Here is a 24830-nt window from a genome sequence, read left to right as displayed (position 1 = left end):
TACACTGACTGGTGTCTCTCAGTCCTCTCTCCCTCAGGGAGATATCTATACACTGACTGGTGTCTCTTAGTCCCCTCTGTCTCTCAGGGAGATATCTGTACACTGACTGGTGCCTCTCAGTCCCCTCTCTCCCTCAGGGAGATATCTGTACACTGACTGGTCTCTCTCAGTCCCCTCTTTCTCAGGGAGATATCTGTACACTGACTGGTGTCTCTCAGTCCTCTCTCTCTCTCTCAGGGAGATATCTGTACACTGACTGGTGTCTCTCAGTCCCCTCTCTCTCTCAGGGAGATATCTGTACACTGACTGGTGCCTCTCAGTCCCCTCTCTCTCTCAGGGAGATATCTGGACACTGACTGGTGTCTCTCAGTCTCCTCTCTCTCAGAGAGATATCTGTACACTGACTGGTGTCTCTCAGTCCTCTCTCTCTCAGGGAGATATCTGTACACTGACTGGTGTCTCAGTCCCCTTTCTCTCAGGGAGATATCTGTACACTGACTGGTGTCTCTCAGTCCCCTCTCTCTCAGGGAGATATCTGTACACTGACAGGTGTCTTTCTGTCCCCTCTCTCTCAGGGAGATATCTGTACACTGACTGGTGTCTCTTAGTCCCCTCTGTCTCTCAGGGAGATATCTGTACACTGACTGGTGCCTCTTAGTCCCCTCTCTCCCTCAGGGAGATATCTGTACACTGACTGGTGTCTCTCAGTCCCCTCTCTCTCAGGGAGATATCTGTACACTGACTGGTGTCTCTTAGTCCCCTCTGTCTCTCAGGGAGATATCTGTACACTGACTGGTGCCTCTTAGTCCCCTCTCTCCCTCAGGGAGATATCTGTACACTGACTGGTGTCTCTCAGTCCCCTCTCTCTCAGGGAGATATCTGTACACTGACTGGTCTCTCTCAGTCCCCCCTCTCTCTCAGGGAGATATCTGTACACTGACTGGTGTCTCTCAGTCTCAGGGAGATATCTGTACACTGACTGGTGTCTCTCAGTCCTCTCTCCCTCAGGGAGATATCTATACACTGACTGGTGTCTCTTAGTCCCCTCTGTCTCTCAGGGAGATATCTGTACACTGACTGGTGTCTCTCAGTCCCCTCTCTCTCTCAGTGAGATATCTGTACACTGACTGGTGCCTCTCAGTCCCCTCTCTCCCTCAGGGAGATATCTGTACACTGACTGGTGTCTCTCAGTCCCCTCTCTCTCAGGGAGATATCTGTACACTGACTGGTCTCTCTCAGTCCCCTCTTTCTCAGGGAGATATCTGTACACTGACTGGTGTCTCTCAGTCCTCTCTCTCTCTCTCAGGGAGATATCTGTACACTGACTGGTGTCTCTCAGTCCCCTCTCTCTCTCAGGGAGATATCTGTACACTGACTGGTGCCTCTCAGTCCCCTCTCTCTCTCAGGGAGATATCTGGACACTGACTGGTGTCTCTCAGTCTCCTCTCTCTCAGAGAGATATCTGTACACTGACTGGTGTCTCTCAGTCCTCTCTCTCTCAGGGAGATATCTGTACACTGACTGGTGTCTCTCATCCCCTCTCTCTCAGGGAGATATCTGTACACTGACAGGTGTCTTTCTGTCCCCTCTCTCTCAGGGAGATATCTGTACACTGACTGGTGTCTCTCAGTCGCCTCTCTCTCTCAGGGAGAGATCTGTACACTGACTGGTGTCTCTCGGTTCCCTCTCTCTCAGGGAGATATCTGTACACTGACTGGTGTATCTCAGTCCCCTCTCTCTCTCAGGGAGATATCTGTACACTGACTGGTGTCTCTCAGTCCTCTCTCTCTCTCAGGGAGATATCTGTACACTGACTGGTGTCTCTCAGTCCTCTCTCTCTCTCTCAGGGAGATATCTGTACACTGACTGGTGTCTCTTAGTCCCCTCTGTCTCTCAGGGAGATATCTGTACACTGACTGGTGCCTCTCAGTCCTCTCTCTCTCCCTCAGGGAGATATCTGTACACTGACTGGTGTCTCTCAGTCCCCTCTCTCTCAGGGAGATATCTGTACACTGACTGGTCTCTCTCAGTCCCCCCTCTCTCTCAGGGAGATATCTGTACACTGACTGGTGCCTCTCAGTCCCCTCTCTCTCAGGGAGATATCTGTACACTGACTGGTGTCTCAGTCCCCTTTCTCTCAGGGAGATATCTGTACACTGACTGGTGTCTCAGTCCCCTTTCTCTCAGGGAGATATCTGTACACTGACTGGTGTCTCTCAGTCCACTCTCTCTCAGGGAGATATCTGTACACTGACTGGTGTCTCTCAGTCCTCTCTCTCTCTCAGGGAGATATCTGTACACTGACTGGTGTCTCTCAGTCCCCCCGCTCTCTCAGGGAGATATCTGTACACTGACAGGTGTCTTTCTGTCCCCTCTCTCTCAGGGAGATATCTGTACACTGACTGGTGCCTCTCAGTCCCCTCTCTCTCAGGGAGATATCTGTACACTGACTGGTGTCTCAGTCCCCTTTCTCTCAGGGAGATATCTGTACACTGACTGGTGTCTCAGTCCCCTCTCTCTCAGGGAGATATCTGTACACTGACTGGTGTCTCAGTCCCCTTTCTCTCAGGGAGATATCTGTACACTGACTGGTGTCTCTCAGTCCACTCTCTCTCAGGGAGATATCTGTACACTGACAGGTGTCTTTCTGTCCCCTCTCTCTCAGGGAGATATCTGTACACTGACTAGTGTCTCTCAGTCGCCTCTCTCTCTCAGGGAGATATCTGTACACTGACTGGTGTCTCTCAGTCCATCTCTCTCTCAGGGAGATATCTGTACACTGACTGGTGTCTCTCAGTCTCAGGGAGATATCTGTACACTGACAGGTGTCTCTCAGTCCCCTCTCTCTCTCAGGGAGATATCTGTACACTGACTGGTATCTCTCAGTCCCCCCTCTCTCTCAGGGAGATATCTGTACACTGACTGGTGTCTCAGTCCCCTCTCTCTCAGGGAGATATCTGTACACTGACTGGTGTCTCTCAGTCCCCTCTCTCAGGGAGATATCTGTACACTGACTGGTGTCTCAGTCCCCTCTCTCTCAGGGAGATATCTGTACACTGACTGGTGTCTCAGTCCCCTTTCTCTCAGGGAGATATCTGTACACTGACTGGTGTCTCTCAGTCCCCTCTCTCTCAGGGAGATATCTGTACACTGACTGGTGTCTCTCAGTCCCCTCACTCAGGGAGATATCTGTACACTGACTGGTGTCTCTCAGTCCCCTCTCTCTCTCAGGGAGATATCTGTACACTGACTGGTGTCTCTCAGTCCCCCCTCTCTCTCAGGGAGATATCTGTACACTGACTGGTGTCTCAGTCCCCTTTCTCTCAGGGAGATATCTGTACACTGACTGGTGTCTCTCAGTCCCCTCTCTCTCTCAGGGAGATATCTGTACACTGACTGGTATCTCTCAGTCCCCCCTCTCTCTCAGGGAGATATCTGTACACTGACTGGTGTCTCAGTCCCCTCTCTCTCAGGGAGATATCTGTACACTGACTGGTGTCTCTCAGTCCCCTTTCTCTCAGGGAGATATCTGTACACTGACTGGTGTCTCTCAGTCCACTCTCTCTCAGGGAGATATCTGTACACTGACAGGTGTCTTTCTGTCCCCTCTCTCTCAGGGAGATATCTGTACACTGACTAGTGTCTCTCAGTCGCCTCTCTCTCTCAGGGAGATATCTGTACACTGACTGGTGTCTCTCAGTCCCCTCTCTCCCTCAGGGAGATATCTGTACACTGACTGGTGTCTCTCAGTCCCCTCTTTCTCAGGGAGATATCTGTACACTGACTGGTGTCTCTCAGTCCTCTCTCTCTCTCTCAGGGAGATATCTGTACACTGACTGGTGTCTCTCAGTCCCCTCTCTCTCTCAGGGAGATATCTGTACACTGACTGGTGCCTCTCAGTCCCCTCTCTCTCTCAGGGAGATATCTGGACACTGACTGGTGTCTCTCAGTCTCCTCTCTCTCAGAGAGATATCTGTACACTGACTGGTGTCTCTCAGTCCCCCTCTCTCTCAGGCAGATATCTGTACACTGACTGGTGTCTCTCAGTCCTCTCTCAGGGAGATATCTGTACACTGACTGGTGTCTCAGTCCCCTTTCTCTCAGGGAGATATCTGTACACTGACTGGTGTCTCTCAGTCCACTCTCTCTCAGGGAGATATCTGTACACTGACAGGTGTCTTTCTGTCCCCTCTCTCTCAGGGAGATATCTGTACACTGACTGGTGTCTCTCAGTCCCCTCTCTCTCAGGGAGATATTTGTACACTGACTAGTGTGTCTCAGTCGCCTCTCTCTCTCAGGGAGAGATCTGTACACTGACTGGTGTCTCTCGGTTCCCTCTCTCTCAGGGAGATATCTGTACACTGACTGGTGTCTCTCAGTTCCCTCTCTCTCTCAGGGAGATATCTGCACACTGACTGGTGTCTCTCAGTCCCCTCTCTCTCTCTCAGGGAGATATCTGTACACTGACTGGTGTCTCTCAGTCTCAGGGAGATATCTGTACACTGACTGGTGTCTCAGTCCCCTCTCTCTCTCAGGGAGATATCTGTACACTGACTGGTGTCGCTCAGTCCCCTCTCTCTCTCAGGGAGATATCTGTACATTGACTGGTGTCTCTTAGTCCCCTCTGTCTCTCAGGAGATATCTGCACACTGACTGGTGTCTCTCAGTCCCCTCTCTCTCTCAGGAGATATCTGTACACTGACTGGTGCGTCTCAGTCCCCTCTCTCTCTCAGGGAGATATCTGCACACTGACTGGTGTCTCTCCGTCCCCTCTCTCTCTCAGGGAGATATCTGTACACTGACTGGTGTCTCTCAGTCCCCTCTCTCTCTCAGGGAGATATCTATACACTGACTGGTGTCTCTCAGTCCCCTCTCTCTCAGGGAGATATGTGTACACTGATTGGTGTCTCTCAGTCCCCCCTCTCTCTCAGGGAGATATCTGTACACTGACTGGTGTCTCTCAGTCCCCCCACCTCCCCTCTCTCAGGGAGATATTTGTACACAGACTGGTGTCTCTTAGTCCCCCCTCTCTCTCAGGGAGATATCTGTACACTGACTGGTGTATCTCAGTCCCCTCTCTCTCTCAGGGAGATATCTGTACACTGACTGGTGTCTCTCAGTCCCCTCTCTCTCTCAGGGAGATATCTGTACACTGACTGGTGTCTCTCAGTCTCAGGGAGATATCTGTACACTGACTGGTGTCTCTCAGTCCTCTCTCTCTTTGGGAGATATCTGTATACTGACTGGTGTCTCTCAGTCCCCCCTCTCTCAGGGAGATATCTGTACACTGACTGGTGTCTCTCAGTCCCCCCGCTCTCTCAGGGAGATATCTGTACACTGACTGGTGTCTCTCAGTCCCCTCTCTCTCTCAGGGAGATATCTGTACACTGACTGGTGTCTCTCAGTCCCCTCTCTCTCTCAGGGAGATATCTGTACACTGACTTGTGTCTCTCAGTCCCCTCTCTCTCTCAGGAGATATCTGTACACTGACTGGTGCGTCTCAGTCCCCTCTCTCTCTCAGGGAGATATCTGTACACTGACTGGTCTCTCTCAGTCCTCCCTCTCTCTCTCAGGGAGATATCTGTACACTGACTGGTGTCTCTCAGTCCCCTCTCTCTCTCAGGAGATATCTGTACACTGACTGGTGCGTCTCAGTCCCCTCTCTCTCTCAGGGAGATATCTGTACACTGACTGGTCTCTCTCAGTCCTCCCTCTCTCTCTCAGGGAGATATCTGTACACTGACTGGTGTCTCTCAGTCCCCTCTCTCTCTCAGGGAGATATCTGTACACTGACTGGTGTCTCTTAGTCCCCTCTGTCTCTCAGGGAGATATTTGTACACAGACTGGTGTCTCTCAGTCCCCCCTCTCTCTCAGGGAGATATCTGTACACTGACTGGTGTCTCTTAGTCCCCTCTGTCTCTCAGGGAGATATCTGTACACTGACCGGTGTCTCTCAGTCCCCCCCGCTCTCTCAGGGAGATATCTGCACACTGACTGGTGTCTCTCAGTCCCCTCTCTATCTCAGGGAGATATCTGTACACTGACTGGTGTCTCTCAGTCCCCTCTCTCTCGGGGAGATATCTGTACACTGACTGGTGTCTCTCAGTCCCCCTCTCTCTCAGGGAGATATCTGTACACTGACTGGTGTCTCTCAGTCCCCTCTCTCTCAGGGAGATATCTGTACACTGACTGGTATCTCTCAGTCCCCCCTCTCTCTCAGGGAGATATCTGTACACTGACTGGTGTCTCTCAGTCCCCTCTCTCTCTCAGGGAGATATCTGTACACTGACTGGTGTCTCTCAGTCCTCTCTCTCTCTCAGGGAGATATCTGTACACTGACTGGTGTCTCTCAGTCCCCTCTCTCTCTCAGGGAGATATCTGTACACTGACTGGTGTCTCTCAGTCCTCTCTCTCTCTCTCTCAGGGGGATATCTGTACACTGACTGGTGTCTCTCAGTCCTCTCTCTCTCTCAGGGAGATATCTGTACACTGACTGTGTCTCTTAGTCCCCTCTGTCTCTCAGGGAGATATCTGTACACTGACTGGTGTCTCTCAGTCCCCTCTCTCTCTCAGGAGATATCTGTACACTGACTGGTGCCTCTCAGTCCCCTCTCTCTCTCAGGGAGATATCTGTACACTGACTGGTGTCTCTCAGTCCTCTATCTCTCTCAGGGAGAAATCTGTACACTGACTGGTGTCTCTCAGTCCCCTCTCTCTCTCAGGGAGATATCTGTACACTGACTGGTGTCTCTCAGTCCCCTCTCTCTCTCAGGAGATATCTGTACACTGACTGGTGCATCTCAGTCCCCTCTCTCTCTCAGGGAGATATCTGTACACTGACTGGTCTCTCTCAGTCCTCCCTCTCTCTCTCAGGGAGATATCTGTACACTGACTGGTGTCTCTCAGTCCCCTCTCTCTCTCAGGGAGATATCTGTACACTGACTGGTGTCTCTTAGTCCCCTCTGTCTCTCAGGGAGATATTTGTACACAGACTGGTGTCTCTCAGTCCCCCCTCTCTCTCAGGGAGATATCTGTACACTGAATGGTGTCTCTTAGTCCCCTCTGTCTCTCAGGGAGATATCTGTACACTGACTGGTGTCTCTCAGTCCCCCCCGCTCTCTCAGGGAGATATCTGCACACTGACTGGTGTCTCTCAGTCCCCTCTCTATCTCAGGGAGATATCTGTACACTGACTGGTGTCTCTCAGTCCCCTCTCTCTCGGGGAGATATCTGTACACTGACTGGTGTCTCTCAGTCCCCCTCTCTCTCAGGGAGATATCTGTACACTGACTGGTGTCTCTCAGTCCCCTCTCTCTCAGGGAGATATCTGTACACTGACTGGTATCTCTCAGTCCCCCCTCTCTCTCAGGGAGATATCTGTACACTGACTGGTGTCTCTCAGTCCCCTCTCTCTCTCAGGGAGATATCTGTACACTGACTGGTGTCTCTCAGTCCTCTCTCTCTCTCAGGGAGATATCTGTACACTGACTGGTGTCTCTCAGTCCCCTCTCTCTCTCAGGGAGATATCTGTACACTGACTGGTGTCTCTCAGTCCTCTCTCTCTCTCTCAGGGAGATATCTGTACACTGACTGGTGTCTCTCAGTCTCTCTCTCTCAGGGAGATATCTGTACACTGACTGTGTCTCTTAGTCCCCTCTGTCTCTCAGGGAGATATCTGTACACTGACTGGTGCCTCTCAGTCTCCTCTCTCTCAGGGAGATATCTGTACACTGACTGTGTCTCTCAGTCCCCTCTCTCTCTCAGGAGATATCTGTACACTGACTGGTGCTTCTCAGTCCCCTCTCTCTCTCAGGGAGATATCTGTACACTGACTGGTCTCTCTGAGTCCTCTCTCTCTCTCTCAGGGAGATATCTGTACACTGACTGGTGTCTCTCAGGGAGATATCTGTACACTGACTGGTGTCTCTCAGTCCCCTCTCTCTCTCAGGGAGATATCTGTACACTGACTGGTCTCTCTCAGTCCCCCCGCTCTCTCAGGGAGATATCTGCACACTGACTGGTGTCTCTCAGTCCCCTCTCTCTCTCAGGGAGATATCTGTACACTGACTGGTGTCTCTCAGTCCCCTCTCTCTCGGGGAGATATCTGTACACTGACTGGTCTCTCTCAGTCCCCCTCTCTCTCAGGGAGATATCTGTACACTGACTGGTGTCTCTCAGTCCCCTCTCTCTCAGGGAGATATCTGTACACTGACTGGTGTCTCTCAGTCCCCTCTCTCTCTCAGGGAGATATCTGTACACTGACTGGTGTCTCTCAGTCCCCTCTCTCTCTCAGGGAGATATCTGTACACTGACTGGTGTCTCTCAGTCCTCTCTCTCTCTCATGGAGATATCTGTACACTGACTGGTGTCTCTCAGTCCCCTCTCTCTCTCAGGGAGATATCTGTACACTGACTGGTGTCTCTCAGTCCCCTCTCTCTCTCAGGGAGATATCTGTACACTGACTGGTGTCTCTCAGTCTCCTCCCTCTCAGGGAGATATCTGTACACTGACTGGTGTCTCTCAGTCCCCTTTCTCTCTCAGGGAGATATCTATACACTGACTGGTGTCTCTCAGTCCCCTCTCTCTCTCAGGGAGATATCTGTACACTGACTGGTGTCTCTCAGTCTCCTCTCTCTCAGGGAGATATCTGTACACTGACTGGTGTCTCTCAGTCCCCTCTCTCTCTCAGGGAGATATCTGTACACTGACTGGTGTCTCTCAGTCTCCTCTCTCTCAGGGAGATATCTGTACACTGACTGGTGTCTCTCAGTCCCCTCTCTCAGGGAGATATCTGTACACTGACTGGTGTCTCTCAGTCCCCTCTCTCTCTCAGGGAGGTATCTGTACACTGACTGGTGTCTCTCAGTCCCCTCTCTCTCTCAGAGAGATATCTGTACACTGACTGGTGTCTCTCAGTCCTCTCTCTCTCAGGGAGATATCTGTACACAGACTGGTGTCTCTCAGTCCCCCCTCTCTCTCAGGGAGATATCTGTACACTGACTGGTGTCTCTTAGTCCCCTCTGTCTCTCAGGGAGATATCTGTACACTGACTGGTGTCTCTCAGTCCCCCCCGCCCCCCGCCCCCCCCCCCCCCCCCCCTCTCAGGGAGATATCTGTACACAGACTGGTGTCTCTCAGTCCCCCCTCTCTCTCAGGGAGATATCTGTACACTGACTGGTGTCTCTTAGTCCCCTCTGTCTCTCAGGGAGATATCTGTACACTGACTGGTGTCTCTCAGTCCCCTCTCTCTCTCAGGAGATATCTGTACACTGACTGGTGTCTCTCAGTCCCCTCTCTCTCAGGGAGATATCTGTACACTGACTGGTATCTCTCAGTCCCCCCTCTCTCTCAGGGAGATATCTGTACACTTACTGGTGTCTCTCAGTCCCCTCTCTCTCTCAGGGAGATATCTGTACACTGACTGGTGTCTCTCAGTCCTCTCTCTCTCTCAGGGAGATATCTGTACACTGACTGGTGTCTCTCAGTCCCCTCTCTCTCTCAGGGAGATATCTGTACACTGACTGGTGTCTCTCAGTCCCCTCTCTCTCTCAGGGAGATATCTGTACACTGACTGGTGTCTCTCAGTCCTCTCTCTCTCTCTCAGGGAGATATCTGTACACTGACTGGTGTCTCTCAGTCCTCTCTCTCTCTCAGGGAGATATCTGTACACTGACTGTGTCTCTTAGTCCCCTCTGTCTCTCAGGGAGATATCTGTACACTGACTGGTGTCTCTCAGTCCCCTCTCTCTCTCAGGGAGATATCTGTACACTGACTGGTCTCTCTCAGTCCTCTCTCTCTCTCTCAGGGAGATATCTGTACACTGACTGGTGTCTCTCAGTCCCCTCTCTCTCTCAGGGAGATATCTGTACACTGACTGGTGCCTCTCAGTCCCCTCTCTCTCTCTCAGGGAGATATCTGTACACTGACTGGTCTCTCTCAGTCCCCCCGCTCTCTCAGGGAGATATCTGCACACTGACTGGTGTCTCTCAGTCCCCTCTCTCTCTCAGGGAGATATCTGTACACTGACTGGTGTCTCTCAGTCCCCTCTCTCTCGGGGAGATATCTGTACACTGACTGGTCTCTCTCAGTCCCCCTCTCTCTCAGGGAGATATCTGTACACTGACTGGTGTCTCTCAGTCCCCTCTCTCTCAGGGAGATATCTGTACACTGACTGGTGTCTCTCAGTCCCCTCTCTCTCTCAGGGAGATATCTGTACACTGACTGGTGTCTCTCAGTCCCCTCTCTCTCTCAGGGAGATATCTGTACACTGACTGGTGTCTCTCAGTCCTCTCTCTCTCTCATGGAGATATCTGTACACTGACTGGTGTCTCTCAGTCCCCTCTCTCTCTCAGGGAGATATCTGTACACTGACTGGTGTCTCTCAGTCCCCTCTCTCTCTCAGGGAGATATCTGTACACTGACTGGTGTCTCTCAGTCTCCTCCCTCTCAGGGAGATATCTGTACACTGACTGGTGTCTCTCAGTCCCCTTTCTCTCTCAGGGAGATATCTATACACTGACTGGTGTCTCTCAGTCCCCTCTCTCTCTCAGGGAGATATCTGTACACTGACTGGTGTCTCTCAGTCTCCTCTCTCTCAGGGAGATATCTGTACACTGACTGGTGTCTCTCAGTCCCCTCTCTCTCTCAGGGAGATATCTGTACACTGACTGGTGTCTCTCAGTCTCCTCTCTCTCAGGGAGATATCTGTACACTGACTGGTGTCTCTCAGTCCCCTCTCTCAGGGAGATATCTGTACACTGACTGGTGTCTCTCAGTCCCCTCTCTCTCTCAGGGAGGTATCTGTACACCGACTGGTGTCTCTCAGTCCCCTCTCTCTCTCAGAGAGATATCTGTACACTGACTGGTGTCTCTCAGTCCTCTCTCTCTCAGGGAGATATCTGTACACAGACTGGTGTCTCTCAGTCCCCCCTCTCTCTCAGGGAGATATCTGTACACTGACTGGTGTCTCTCAGTCCCCTCTCTCTCTCAGGAGATATCTGTACACTGACTGGTGTCTCTCAGTCCCCTCTCTCTCAGGGAGATATCTGTACACTGACTGGTGTCTCTCAGTCCCCCCCGCCCCCCGCCCCCCCCCCCCCTCTCAGGGAGATATCTGTACACAGACTGGTGTCTCTCAGTCCCCCCTCTCTCTCAGGGAGATATCTGTACACTGACTGGTGTCTCTTAGTCCCCTCTGTCTCTCAGGGAGATATCTGTACACTGACTGGTGTCTCTCAGTCCCCTCTCTCTCTCAGGAGATATCTGTACACTGACTGGTGTCTCTCAGTCCCCTCTCTCTCTCAGGGAGATATCTGTACACTGACTGGTCTCTCTCAGTCCTCTCTCTCTCAGGGAGATATCTGTACACTGACTGGTCTCTCTCAGTCCTCTCTCTCTCTCTCAGGGAGATATCTGTACACTGACTGGTCTCTCTCAGTCCTCTCTCTCTCTCTCAGGGAGATATCTGTACACTGACTGGTGTCTCTCAGTCCCCTCTCTCTCTCAGGAGATATCTGTACACTGACTGGTGTCTCTCAGTCCCCTCTCTCTCTCAGGGAGATATCTGTACACTGACTGGTCTCTCTCAGTCCTCTCTCTCTCTCTCTCAGGGAGATATCTGTACACAGACTGGTGTCTCTCAGTCCTCTCCCTCTCTCTCAGGGAGATATCTGTACACTGACTGGTGCCTCTCAGTCCCCTCTCTCCCTCAGGGAGATATCTGTACACTGACTGGTCTCTCTCCGTCCTCTCTCTCTCTCTCAGGGAGATATCTGTACACTGACTGGTGTCTCTCAGTCCCCTGTCTCTCTCAGGGAGATATCTGTACACTGACTGGTGCCTCTCAGTCCCCTCTCTCTCTCAGGGAGATATCTGTACACTGACTGGTCTCTCTCAGTCCTCTCTCTCTCTCTCAGGGAGATATCTGTACACTGACTGGTGTCTCTCAGTCCCCTTTCTCTCTCAGGGAGATATCTGTACACTGACTGGTGTCTCTCAGTCCCCTCTCTCTCTCAGGGAGATATCTATACACTGACTGGTGTCTCTCAGTCCCCTCTCTCTCAGGGAGATATGTGTACACTGATTGGTGTCTCTCAGTCCCCCCTCTCTCTCAGGGAGATATCTGTACACTGACTGGTGTCTCTCAGTCCCCTCTCTCTCTCAGGGAGATATCTGTACACTGACTGGTGTCTCTCAGTCTCCTCCCTCTCAGGGAGATATCTGTACACTGACTGGTGTCTCTCAGTCCCCTTTCTCTCTCAGGGAGATATCTATACACTGACTGGTGTCTCTCAGTCCCCTCTCTCTCTCAGGGAGATATCTGTACACTGACTGGTGTCTCTCAGTCCCCTCTCTCTCTCAGGGAGATATCTGTACACTGACTGGTGTCTCTCAGTCTCCTCTCTCTCAGGGAGATATCTGTACACTGACTGGTGTCTCTCAGTCCCCTCTCTCAGGGAGATATCTGTACACTGACTGGTGTCTCTCAGTCCCCTCTCTCTCTCAGGGAGGTATCTGTACACTGACTGGTGTCTCTCAGTCCCCTCTCTCTCTCAGAGAGATATCTGTACACTGACTGGTGTCTCTCAGTCCTCTCTCTCTCAGGGAGATATCTGTACACAGACTGGTGTCTCTCAGTCCCCCCTCTCTCTCAGGGAGATATCTGTACACTGACTGGTGTCTCTTAGTCCCCTCTGTCTCTCAGGGAGATATCTGTACACTGACTGGTGTCTCTCAGTCCCCCCTGCCCCCCCCCCCCCCCCCCTCTCAGGGAGATATCTGTACACAGACTGGTGTCTCTCAGTCCCCCCTCTCTCTCAGGGAGATATCTGTACACTGACTGGTGTCTCTTAGTCCCCTCTGTCTCTCAGGGAGATATCTGTACACTGACTGGTGTCTCTCAGTCCCCTCTCTCTCTCAGGAGATATCTGTACACTGACTGGTGTCTCTCAGTCCCCTCTCTCTCAGGGAGATATCTGTACACTGACTGGTATCTCTCAGTCTCCCCTCTCTCTCAGGGAGATATCTGTACACTGACTGGTGTCTCTCAGTCCCCTCTCTCTCTCAGGGAGATATCTGTACACTGACTGGTGTCTCTCAGTCCTCTCTCTCTCTCAGGGAGATATCTGTACACTGACTGGTGTCTCTCAGTCCCCTCTCTCTCTCAGGGAGATATCTGTACACTGACTGGTGTCTCTCAGTCCTCTCTCTCTCTCTCAGGGAGATATCTGTACACTGACTGGTGTCTCTCAGTCCTCTCTCTCTCTCAGGGAGATATCTGTACACTGACTGTGTCTCTTAGTCCCCTCTGTCTCTCAGGGAGATATCTGTACACTGACTGGTGTCTCTCAGTCCCCTCTCTCTCTCAGGAGATATCTGTACACTGACTGGTGCCTCTCAGTCCCCTCTCTCTCTCAGGGAGATATCTGTACACTGACTGGTCTCTCTCAGTCCTCTCTCTCTCTCTCAGGGAGATATCTGTACACTGACTGGTGTCTCTCAGTCCCCTCTCTCTCTCAGGGAGATATCTGTACACTGACTGGTGCCTCTCAGACCCCTCTCTCTCTCAGGGAGATATCTGTACACTGACTGGTCTCTCTCAGTCCCCCCGCTCTCTCATGGAGATATCTGCACACTGACTGGTGTCTCTCAGTCCCCTCTCTCTCTCAGGGAGATATCTGTACACTGACTGGTGTCTCTCAGTCCCCCTCTCTCTCGGGGAGATATCTGTACACTGACTGGTCTCTCTCAGTCCCCCCTCTCTCTCAGGGAGATATCTGTACACTGACTGGTGTCTCTCAGTCCCCTCTCTCTCAGGAGATATCTGTACACTGACTGGTGTCTCTCAGTCCCCTCTCTCTCTCAGGGAGATATCTGTACACTGACTGGTGTCTCTCAGTCCCCTCTCTCTCTCAGGGAGATATCTGTACACTGACTGGTGTCTCTCAGTCCTCTCTCTCTCTCATGGAGATATCTGTACACTGACTGGTGTCTCTCAGTCCCCTCTCTCTCTCAGGGAGATATCTGTACACTGACTGGTGTCTCTCAGTCCCCTCTCTCTCAGGGAGATATCTGTACACTGACTGGTGTCTCTCAGTCTCCTCCCTCTCAGGGAGATATCTGTACACTGACTGGTGTCTCTCAGTCCCCTTTCTCTCTCAGGGAGATATCTATACACTGACTGTGTCTCTCAGTCCCCTCTCTCTCTCAGGGAGATATCTGTACACTGACTGGTGTCTCTCAGTCTCCTCTCTCTCAGGGAGATATCTGTACACTGACTGGTGTCTCTCAGTCCCCTCTCTCTCTCAGGGAGATATCTGTACACTGACTGGTGTCTCTCAGTCTCCTCTCTCTCAGGGAGATATCTGTACACTGACTGGTGTCTCTCAGTCCCCCTCTCTCAGGGAGATATCTGTACACTGACTGGTGCTCTCAGTCCCCTCTCTCTCTCAGGGAGGTATCTGTACACTGACTGTGTCTCTCAGTCCCCTCTCTCTCTCAGAGAGATATCTGTACACTGACTGGTGTCTCTCAGTCCTCATCTCTCTCAGGGAGATATCTGTACACAGACTGGTGTCTCTCAGTCCCCCTCTCTCTCAGGGAGATATCTGTACACTGACTGGTGTCTCTTAGTCCCCTCTGTCTCTCAGGGAGATATCTGTACACTGACTGGTGTCTCTCAGTGCCCCCCGCCCCCCGCCCCCCCCCCCCCCCCCCCCCTCTCAGGGAGATATCTGTACACAGACTGGTGTCTCTCAGTCCCCCCTCTCTCTCAGGGAGATATCTGTACACTGACTGGTGTCTCTTAGTCCCTCTGTCTCTCAGGGAGATATCTGTACACTGACTGGTGTCTCTCAGTCCCCTCTCTCTCTCAGGAGATATCTGTACACTGACTGGTGCCTCTCAGTCCCCTCTCTCCCTCAGGGAGATATCTGTACACTGACTGGTCTCTCGTCATGTCCTCTCTCTCTCTCTCAGGGAGATATCTGTACACTGACTGGTGTCTCTCAGTCCCCTGTCTCTCTCAGGGAGATTCTGTACACTGACTGGTGCCTCTCAGTCCCCTCTCTCTCTCAGGGAGATATCTGTACACTGACTGGTCTCTCTCAGTCCTCTCTCTCTCTCTCAGGAGATATCTGTACACTGACTGGTGTCTCTCAGTCCCCTTTCTCTCTCAGGGAGATATCTGTACACTGACTGGTGTCTCTCAGTCCCCTCTCTCTCTCAGGGAGATATCTATACACTGACTGGTGTCTCTCAGTCCCCTCTCTCTCAGGGGAGATATGTGTACACTGATTGGTGTCTCTCAGTCCCCCCTCTCTCTCAGGGAGATATCTGTACACTGACTGGTGTCTCTCAGTCCCCTCTCTCTCTCAGGGAGATATCTGTACACTGACTGGTGTCTCTCAGTCCCCTCTCTCTCTCAGGGAGGTATCTGTACACTGACTGGTGTCTCTCAGTCCCCTCTCTCTCTCAGAGAGATATCTGTACACTGGACTGTCTCTCAGTCCCCCCCCCCCCCCCCCCCCCTCTCAGGGAGATATCTGTACACAGACTGGTGTCTCTCAGTCCCCCCTCTCTCTCAGGGAGATATCTGTACACTGACTGGTGTCTCTTAGTCCCCCTCTGTCTCTCAGGGAGATATCTGAACACTGACTGGTGTCTCTCAGTCCCCCCCCCTGACCCCGCCCCCCCCCTCTCTTAGGGAGATATCTGTACACAGACTGGTGTCTCTCAGTCCCCCCTCTCTCTCAGGGAGATATCTGTACACTGACTGGTGTCTCTTAGTCCCCTCTGTCTCTCAGGGAGATATCTGTACACTGACTGGTGTCTCTCAGTCCTCTCTCTCTCTCTCAGGGAGATATCTGTACACTGACTGGTGTCTCTCAGTCCCCCCTCTCTCAGGGAGATATCTGTACACTGATTGGTGTCTCTCAGTTCCCTCTCTCTCTCAGGGAGATATCTGTACACTGACTGGTGTCTCTCAGTCCCCTCTCTCTCAGGGAGATATCTGTACACTGACTGGTGTCTCTCAGTCCCCTCTCTCTCTCAGGGAGATATTTGTACACTGACTGGTGTCTCCCAGTCCCCTCTCTCTCTCAGGGAGATATCTGTACACTGACTGGTGTCTCTCAGTCCACTCTCTCTCAGGGAGATATCTGTACACTGACTGGTGTCTCTCAGTCCCCTCTCTCTCTCAGGGAGATATCTGTACACTGATTGGTGTCTCTCAGTCCCCCTTTCTCCTCAGGGAGATATCTGTACACTGACTGTCTCTCAGTCCCCTCTCTCTCTCAGGAGATATCTGTACACTGACTGGTGTCTCTCAGTCCCCTCTCTCTCTCAGGGAGGTATCTGTACACTGACTGGTGTCTCTCAGTCCCCTCTCTCTCTCAGAGAGATATCTGTACACTGACTGGTGTCTCTCAGTCGTCCCCCCCCCCTCTCTCAGGGAGATATCTGTACACAGACTGGTGTCTCTCAGTCCCCCTCTGTCTCAGGGAGATATCTGTACACTGACTGTGTCTCTTAGTCCCCTCTGTCTCTCAGGGAGAATCTGTACACTGACTGGTGTCTCTCAGTCCCCTCTCTCTCTCAGGGAGATATCTGTACACTGACTGGCGTCTCTCAGTCCCCTCTCTCTCTCTCAGGAGATATCTGTACAATGACTGGTGTCTCTCAGTCCCCTCTGTCTCTCAGGGAGATATCTGTACACTGACTGGTGTCTCTCAGTCCTCCCTCTCTCTCAGGGAGATATCTGTACACTGACTGGTGTCTCTCAGTCCTCCCGCTCTCTCAGGGAGATATCTGTACACTGACTGGTGTCTCTCAGTCCCTCTCTCTCAGGGAGTATCTGTACACTGACTGGTGTCTCTCAGTCCCCTCTCTCTCAGGGAGATGTCTGTACACTGACTGGTGTCTCTCAGTCCCCTCTCTCTCAGGGAGATATCTGTACACTGACTGGTGTCTCTCAGTCCCCCCGCTCTCTCAGGGAGATATCTGTACACTGACTGGTGTCTCTCAGTCCCCTTCTCTCTCTCAGGGAGATATCTGTACACTGACTGGTGTCTCTTAGTCCCCTCTGTCTCTCAGGGAGATATCTGTACACTGACTGGTGTCTCTCCTTCCCTCTCTCTCAGGGAGATATCTGTACACTGACTGGTGTCTCTCAGTCCCCCCCTCTCTCTCAGGGAGATGTCTGTACACTGACTGGTGTCTCTCAGTCCCCCCTCTCAGGGAGATATCTGTACACTGACTGGTGTCTCTTAGTCCCCTCTCTCTCAGGGAGATATCTGTACACTGACTGGTGTCTCTCAGTCCCCCCTCTCTCTCTCAGGGAGATATCTGTACACTGACTGGTGTCTCTCAGTCCCCCCTCTCTCTCAGGGAGATATCTGTACACTGACTGGTGTCTCTCAGTCCCCTCTCTCTCAGGGAGATATCTGTACACTGACTGGTGTCTCTTAGTCCCCTCCCTCTCAGGGAGATATCTGTACACTGACTGGTGTCTCTCAGTCCCCTCTCTCTCTCAGAGAGATATCTATACACTGACTGGTGTCTCTCAGTCCCCTCTCTCTCAGGGAGATATCTGTACACTGACTGGTGTCTCTTAGTCCCCTCTCCCTCAGGGAGATATCTGTACACTGACTGGTGTCTCTCAGTCCCCCCTCTCTCTGAGGGAGATGTCTGTACACTGACTGGTGTCTCTCAGTCCCCCCTCTCTCTCAGGGAGATATCTGTACACTGACTGGTGTCTCTCAGTCCCCCCTCTCTCTCAGGGAAATATCTGTACACTGACTGGTGTCTCTCAGTCCTCTCTCTCTCAGGGAGATATCTGTACACTGACTGGTGTCTCTCAGTCCCCTCTCTCTCTGGGAGATATCTGTACACTGACTGGTGTCTCTCAGTCCCCCCACTCTCTCAGGGAGATATCTGTACACTGACTGGTGTCTCTCAGTCCTCTCTCTCTCAGGGAGATATCTGTACACTGACTGGTGTTTCTCAGTCCCCTCTCTCTCAGGGAGATATCTGTACACTGACTGGTGTCTCTCAGTCCCCCCTCTCTCAGGGAGATATCTGTACACTGACTGGTGTCTCTCAGTCCCCTCTCTCTCTCAGGGAGATATCTGTACACTGACTGGTGTCTCTCAGTCCCCCTCTCTCTCAGGGAGATATCTATACACTGACTGGTGTCTCTCAGTCCCCTCTCTCTCTCAGGGAGATATCTGTACACTGACTGGTGTCTCTCAGTCCCCTCTCTCTCTCAGGGAGATATCTGTACACTGACTGGTGTCTCTCAGTCCCCTCTCTCTCAGGGAGATATCTGTACACTGACTGGTGTCTCTCAGTCCCCTCTCTCTCTCAGGGAGATATCTGTACACTGACTGGTGTCTCTCAGTCCCCTCTCTCTCTGGGAGATATCTGTACACTGACTGGTGTCTCTCAGTCCCCCCACTCTCTCAGGGAGATATCTGTACACTGACTGGTGTCTCTCAGTCCTCTCTCTCTCAGGGAGATATCTGTACACTGACTGGTGTTTCTCAGTCCCCTCTCTCTCAGGGAGATATCTGTACACTGACTGGTGTCTCTCAGTCCCCCCTCTCTCAGGGAGATATCTGTACACTGACTGGTGTCTCTCAGTCCCCTCTCTCTCTCAGGGAGATATCTGTACACTGACTGGTGTCTCTCAGTCCTCTCTCTCTCAGGGAGATATCTGTACACTGACTGGTGTCTCTCAGTCCCCTCTCTCTCTCAGGGAGATATCTGTACACTGACTGGTGTCTCTCAGTCCCCTCTCTCTCTCAGGGAGATATCTGTACACTGACTGGTGTCTCTCAGTCCCCTCTCTCTCAGGGAGATATCTGTACACTGACTGGTGTCTCTCAGTCCCCTCTCTCTCTCAGGGAGATATTTGTACACTGACTGGTGTCTCCCAGTCCCCTCTCTCTCTCAGGGAGATATCTGTACACTGACTGGTGTCTCTCAGTCCACTCTCTCTCAGGGAGATATCTGTACACTGACTGGTGTCTCTCAGTCCCTCTCTCTCTCAGGGAGATATCTGTACACTGACTGGTTTCTCTCAGTCCCCCTCTCTCTCAGGGAGATATCTGTACACTGACTGGTGTCGCTCAGTCCTCTCTCTCTCCCAGGGAGATATTTGTACACTGACTGGTGTCTCCCAGTCCCCTCTCTCTCTCAGGGAGATATCTGTACACTGACTGGTGTCTCTCAGTCCACTCTCTCTCAGGGAGATATCTGTACACTGACTGGTGTCTCTCAGTTCCCTCTCAGGTGGATATCTGTACACTGACTGGTCTCTCTCAGTCCCCTCTCTCTCTCTCAGGGAGATATCTGTACACTGACTGGTGTCTCTCAGTCCCCTCTCAGGTGGATATCTGTACACTGACTGGTGTCTCTCCGTCCCCTCTCTCTCTCAGGGAGATATCTGTACACTGACTGGCGTCTCTCAGTCCCCTCTCTCTCTCAGGGAGATATCTGTACAATGACTGGTGTCTCTCAGTCCCCTCTCTCTCAGGGAGATATCTGTACACTGACTGGTGTCTCTTAGTCCCCTCTGTCTCTCAGGGAGATATCTGTACACTGACTGGTGTCTCTCAGTCCCCCCTCTCTCTCAGGGAGATATCTGTACACTGACTGGTGTCTCTCAGTCCTCCCGCTCTCTCAGGGAGATATCTGTACACTGACTGGTGTCTCTCAGTCCCCCCTCTCTCTGAGGGAGATGTCTGTACACTGACTGGTGTCTCTCAGTCCCCCCTCTCAGGGAGGTATCTGTACACTGACTGGTGTCTCTCAGTCCCCTCTCTCTCAGGGAGATATCTGTACACTGACTGGTGTGTCTCAGTCCCCCCTCTCTCTCTCAGGGAGATATCTGTACCCTGACTGGTGTCTCTCAGTCCCCCCTCTCTCTCAGGGAGATGTCTGTACACTGAGTGGTGTCTCTCAGTCCCCCCTCTCAGGGAGATATCTGTACACTGACTGGTGTCTCTCAGTCCCCTCTCTCTCAGGGAGATGTCTGTACACTGACTGGTGTCTCTCAGTCCCCTCTCTCTCAAGGAGATATCTGTACACTGACGGGTGTCTCTCAGTCCCCCCGCTCTCTCAGGGAGATATCTGTACACTGACTGGTGTCTCTTAGTCCCCTCTGTCTCTCAGGGAGATATCTGTACACTGACTGGTGTCTCTCCGTTCCCTCTCTCTCAGGGAGATATCTGTACACTGACTGGTCTCTCTCAGTCCCCCCTCTCTCTCAGGGAGATGTCTGTACACTGACTGGTGTCTCTCAGTCCCCCCTCTCAGGGAGATATCTGTACACAGACTGGTGTCTCTCAGTCCCCTCTCTCGCAGGGAGATATCTGTACACTGACTGGTGTCTCTCAGTCCCCTCTCTCTCTCTCAGGGAGATATCTATACACTGACTGGTGTCTCTCAGTCCCCTCTCTCTCTCAGGGAGATATCTGTACACTGACTGGTGTCTCTCAGTCCCCTCTCTCTCTCAGGGAGATATCTGTACACTGACTGGTGTCTCTCAGTCCCCTCTCTCTCTCAGGGAGATATCTGTACACTGACTGGTGTCTCTCAGTCCCCTCTCTCTCAGGGAGATATCTGTACACTGACTGGTGTCTCTTAGTCCCCTCTCTCTCAGGGAGATATCTGTACACTGACTGGTGTCTCTCAGTCCCCCCTCTCTCTCTCAGGGAGATATCTGTACACTGACTGGTGTCTCTCAGTCCCCTCTCTCTCTCAGAGAGATATCTATACACTGACTGGTGTCTCTCAGTCCCCTCTCTCTCAGGGAGATATCTGTACACTGACTGGTGTCTCTTAGTCCCCTCTCTCTCAGGGAGATATCTGTACACTGACTGGTGTCTCTCAGTCCCCTCTTTCTCTGGGAGATATCTGTACACTGACTGGTGTCTCTCAGTCCTCCCGCTCTCTCAGGGAGATATCTGTACACTGACTGGTGTCTCTCAGTCCCCCCTCTCTCTGAGGGAAATGTCTGTACACTGACTGGTATCTCTCAGTCCCCCCTCTCAGGGAGATATCCGTACACTGACTGGTGTCTCTCAGTCCCCTCTCTCTCAGGGAGATATCTGTACCCTGACTGGTGTCTCTCAGTCCCCCCTCTCTCTCAGGGAGATGTCTGTACACTGAGTGGTGTCTCTCAGTCCCCCCTCTCAGGGAGATATCTGTACACTGACTGGTGTCTCTCAGTCCCCTCTCTCTCAGGGAGATGTCTGTACACTGACTGGTGTCTCTCAGTCCCCTCTCTCTCAGGGAGATATCTGTACACTGACTGGTGTCTCTCAGTCCCCCCGCTCTCTCAGGGAGATATCTGTACACTGACTGGTGTCTCTCAGTCCCTTCTCTCTCTCAGGGAGATATCTGTACACTGACTGGTGTCTCTTAGTCCCCTCTGTCTCTCAGGGAGATATCTGTACACTGACTGGTGTCTCTCCGTTCCCTCTCTCTCAGGGAGATATCTGTACACTGACTGGTGTCTCTCAGTCCCCCCTCTCTCTCAGGGAGATGTCTGTACACTGACTGGTGTCTCTCAGTCCCCCCTCTCAGGGAGATATCTGTACACTGACTGGTGTCTCTCAGTCCCCTCTCTCGCAAGGGAGATATCTGTACACTGACTGGTGTCTCTCAGTCCCCTCTCTCTCTCAGGGAGATATCTATACACTGACTGGTGTCTCTCAGTCCCCTCTCTCTCAGGGAGATATCTGTACACTGACTGGTGTCTCTCAGTCCCCTCTCTCTCAGGGAGATATCTGTACACTGACTGGTGTCTCTCAGTCCCCTCTCTCTCAGGGAGATATCTGTACACTGACTGGTGTCTCTCAGTCCCCTCTTTCTCAGGGAAATATCTGTACACTGACTGGTGTCTCTCAGTCCCCCCTCTCTCTCAGGAGATATCTATACAGACAGGTGTCTCTCAGTCCCCCGCCCCGCCACTCCCCCAGAAGCTGCCTTGTACCACTTTCCGTTTTTAATCTAACTTGCTGGTTCCCATCGCTCTGCATGTGTGATCTTGCTTTGCGTAACTCAGTTGCCACTTTCCGCACATTGGGATGCTCTGCTCACCCTCGCTCAGCGCGGAGTCTGTGGTGAGGGGGGGGGGGCGCTACTTAAATGCAATTTCCCGCTGGCTCTCTGGCTCTCAGTAGCTGCCAGCTCTCCCTCTCCCAGTATCTCTCCTTACCCGTTTTGAGGAGATCTTCATTGTTTTGACAGGTGCAGCTTGCTGAAAGTATTAAAAAGAAATAGCGTTTCAGACATCCGGAAATTCTCCTCCCCGGGGTGACTCCTCCTTCGTACCCACCCCTCCCTCACACATTCCTTCCCGAGATCACATGAACTGGACCCAGACACATTAATACTGTGGCTACCAGGGCAGGTCAGAGGCTGGGAATCCTGCGGAGGGTAACTCACCTCCTGACTCCCCCCAAAGCCTGTCCACCATCTCCAAGGCACAAGTCAGGAGTGGGATGGAAACTCTCCACTTGCCTGGACGAGCGCGGCTCCAACACTCGCGACGCTCGACACCATCCAGGACAAAGCAGCCCCGCTTGATCGACACCCCATCCACACACATTCACTCCCTCCCCCACCGACGCACAGAGGCAGCCGTGTGTACCGTCTACAAGATGCACTGCAGCAACTCACCAAGGCTCCTTAGGCAGCACCTCCCAAACCCACGCCCTCTACCATCCAGAAGGACAAGAGCAGCAGATACCTGGGACCCCCACCACCTGGAGGCTCCCCTCCGAGCCCCTCACCATCCCCACTCGGAAATATATCGGCCGTTCCTTCACTGTCGCTGGGGCAAAATCCCGGAACTCCCTCCCTAACAGCACAGTGGGTGTACTGCGATGAATAGCGTCGGGATTTGGTGCAGTAAACTATTAGTGTGCTTGGCTGCAGAAGTTGTGTTTTTAAAGAATCGTGGTTTGAAAGATTTTGGGAGCCTGAGGTGTAATTAAGACACCGTAAAAAGCTTGGGCTAATGGAGTTTTGTTTTGATTAAGGGGGATTCCTTGTGGAGTTAATTAGATTTCAGCTTAGTATGATGATGCCGGTACTGGGTGAAGCTAAGCTATCAGGCATTTTGCACGGAAACAGTTTAGTTGAGTTTTAGATGGAGCTGTGAGCAGATCAAGCATTTTCCTCCCACTGCAGTTCAGTTAAAGATACGTCTGTGGACAGATTAGTAGTTTCTCTCCAAGCAGTTTAGAATTGTGTGGGTGGAAGGTGAGCTGGAGCAAGTGCACGTTTTGGGCAGCATGGTAGCACAGTGGTTAGCACAGTTGCTTCACAGCGCCATGGTCCCAGGTTCGATTCCCGGCTTGGGTCACTCTCTGTGCGGAGTCTGCACGTTCCCCCCGTGTCTGCGTGGGTTTCCTCCGGGTGCTCCGGTTTCCTCCCACAGTCCAAAGATGTGCGGGTTAGGTGGACTAGCCGTGCTAAATTGCCCTTCGTGTCCGAAAAATGTTAAGTGGGGGTTACTGGGTTACAGGGATAGGGTAGATACATGGGCTTCAGTAGGGTGCTCTTTGTAAGGGCCGGTGCAGACTCGATGGGCCGAATGGCCTCCTTCTGCACTGTACATTCTATGATCTAGTCTGTAAATTCTATGATAAGCTGAGAAGCAGCTTCTGAATAAACATAACCAGGGTTTCTGCATGGTTCTGACAGGAGTCAGATCTTGTCTTTAAAGCAGTGTCAAAGAACTTCTTTGTTTGGCAGGTATTGCTGAGTGCTAACTGGATTTAACAGTAGATTGAGAGCGGAGATGGTTCTGTTGTTTGAGTGGGAGTAAAGATAGCAGTTAAGGGTTACTGTGATGGTTGTGATGTGGTTGATGCGGGGCTGCAGCAGTTCAGGAAAGTGGCACAGCCTCCTCCTTCCCAAGGGGATAATGAGGGATGAACCCCGAGTCTGAGCCGGTGACGCCCCGGAGCCCCTCGCTGAAATGTTGCGGAGACATTCCGTCAGAAATCCATTTGACCTTTACCCTGAAAACCTGCAGCTCCTCCAGGGTGATTTCCTCGACGTCCACATCATCCTTCGGCAGGACGATGACCTTCTGCACAGTGCCCCGGTCTGGAATGAGAGGCAGAGAGGGAGGGGGCATTAACCTGGAAGAAAAATCCATACCCACCGCCCGCAACCCCCCCCCCACCACCCCCCCTCCCGGCCCTGAGCAGCACCCCAACCCCTCCCCCCCCCCCCAACCAGCCAGGAGCGTCACCTCATCCTGCCCTGTTCATTGCCACCTCCCCACCTAGAGCTTTGCTCCCTTCCCCCGCCCTGAGCCTCACCCCCTCCCCCGCCCTGAGCCTCGCCCCCTCCCCCGCCCGGAGCCTCGCCCCCCCCCCACCCTGAGCCTCGCCCCCCTCCCCGCCCTGAGCCTCGCCCCCCCTCCCCCACCCTGAGCCTCGCCCCCCCTCCCCCACCCTGAGCCTCGCCCCCCCCTCCCCCACCCTGAGCCTCGCCCCCCCCTCTCCAGCCTAGAGTCTCGCCCCCCCCCCCCCCGGTCCTGAAGGCGGGGGCCCGTAAGCACAGTCCCTCTCCCACTCCAGCAAAGCCCACGACCAATCCCCCTGCCGTCCGCCTCCTCGCGCACAGGCCCGGTATTTTTACATAGCAAGATCCCACAGAGACGTCGAGGTGTTAATGAGCGAGCGTTGTTAGTTGGGGAGGGAGGGGGTGTACAACTCACCTCGTTCCCCCGACAAGATGACGAGAGGAACTTTGCCCCCCTCACCCCCCCCCCCCCCAGCTATTCTCCCAGCCGTTGCCCTGGGAAC

General features: G+C 52.6%; 1 protein-coding gene across 1 annotated transcript in view; it reads right to left on the bottom strand.

Annotated features, from left to right (window-relative positions):
* Window positions 1–24830, bottom strand: part of LOC140398897 (semaphorin-3F-like) — a 558403-nt gene that overhangs the window by 487102 nt on the left and 46471 nt on the right. The window contains exons 11-12 of the mRNA XM_072487863.1: window positions 24035–24123; window positions 22223–22264 (exon numbers count right to left, since the gene is read on the bottom strand). Coding sequence (XP_072343964.1) covers window positions 22223–22264; window positions 24035–24123 — 131 coding nt within the window. The remainder of the gene's footprint in view (window positions 1–22222; window positions 22265–24034; window positions 24124–24830) is intronic.

The sequence above is a fragment of the Scyliorhinus torazame genome, chromosome 22 (genome assembly GCF_047496885.1).
Source record: "Scyliorhinus torazame isolate Kashiwa2021f chromosome 22, sScyTor2.1, whole genome shotgun sequence".
Taxonomy (NCBI): Eukaryota; Metazoa; Chordata; class Chondrichthyes; order Carcharhiniformes; family Scyliorhinidae; genus Scyliorhinus; species Scyliorhinus torazame.
This window is presented reverse-complemented; position numbering and strand designations above follow the sequence as displayed.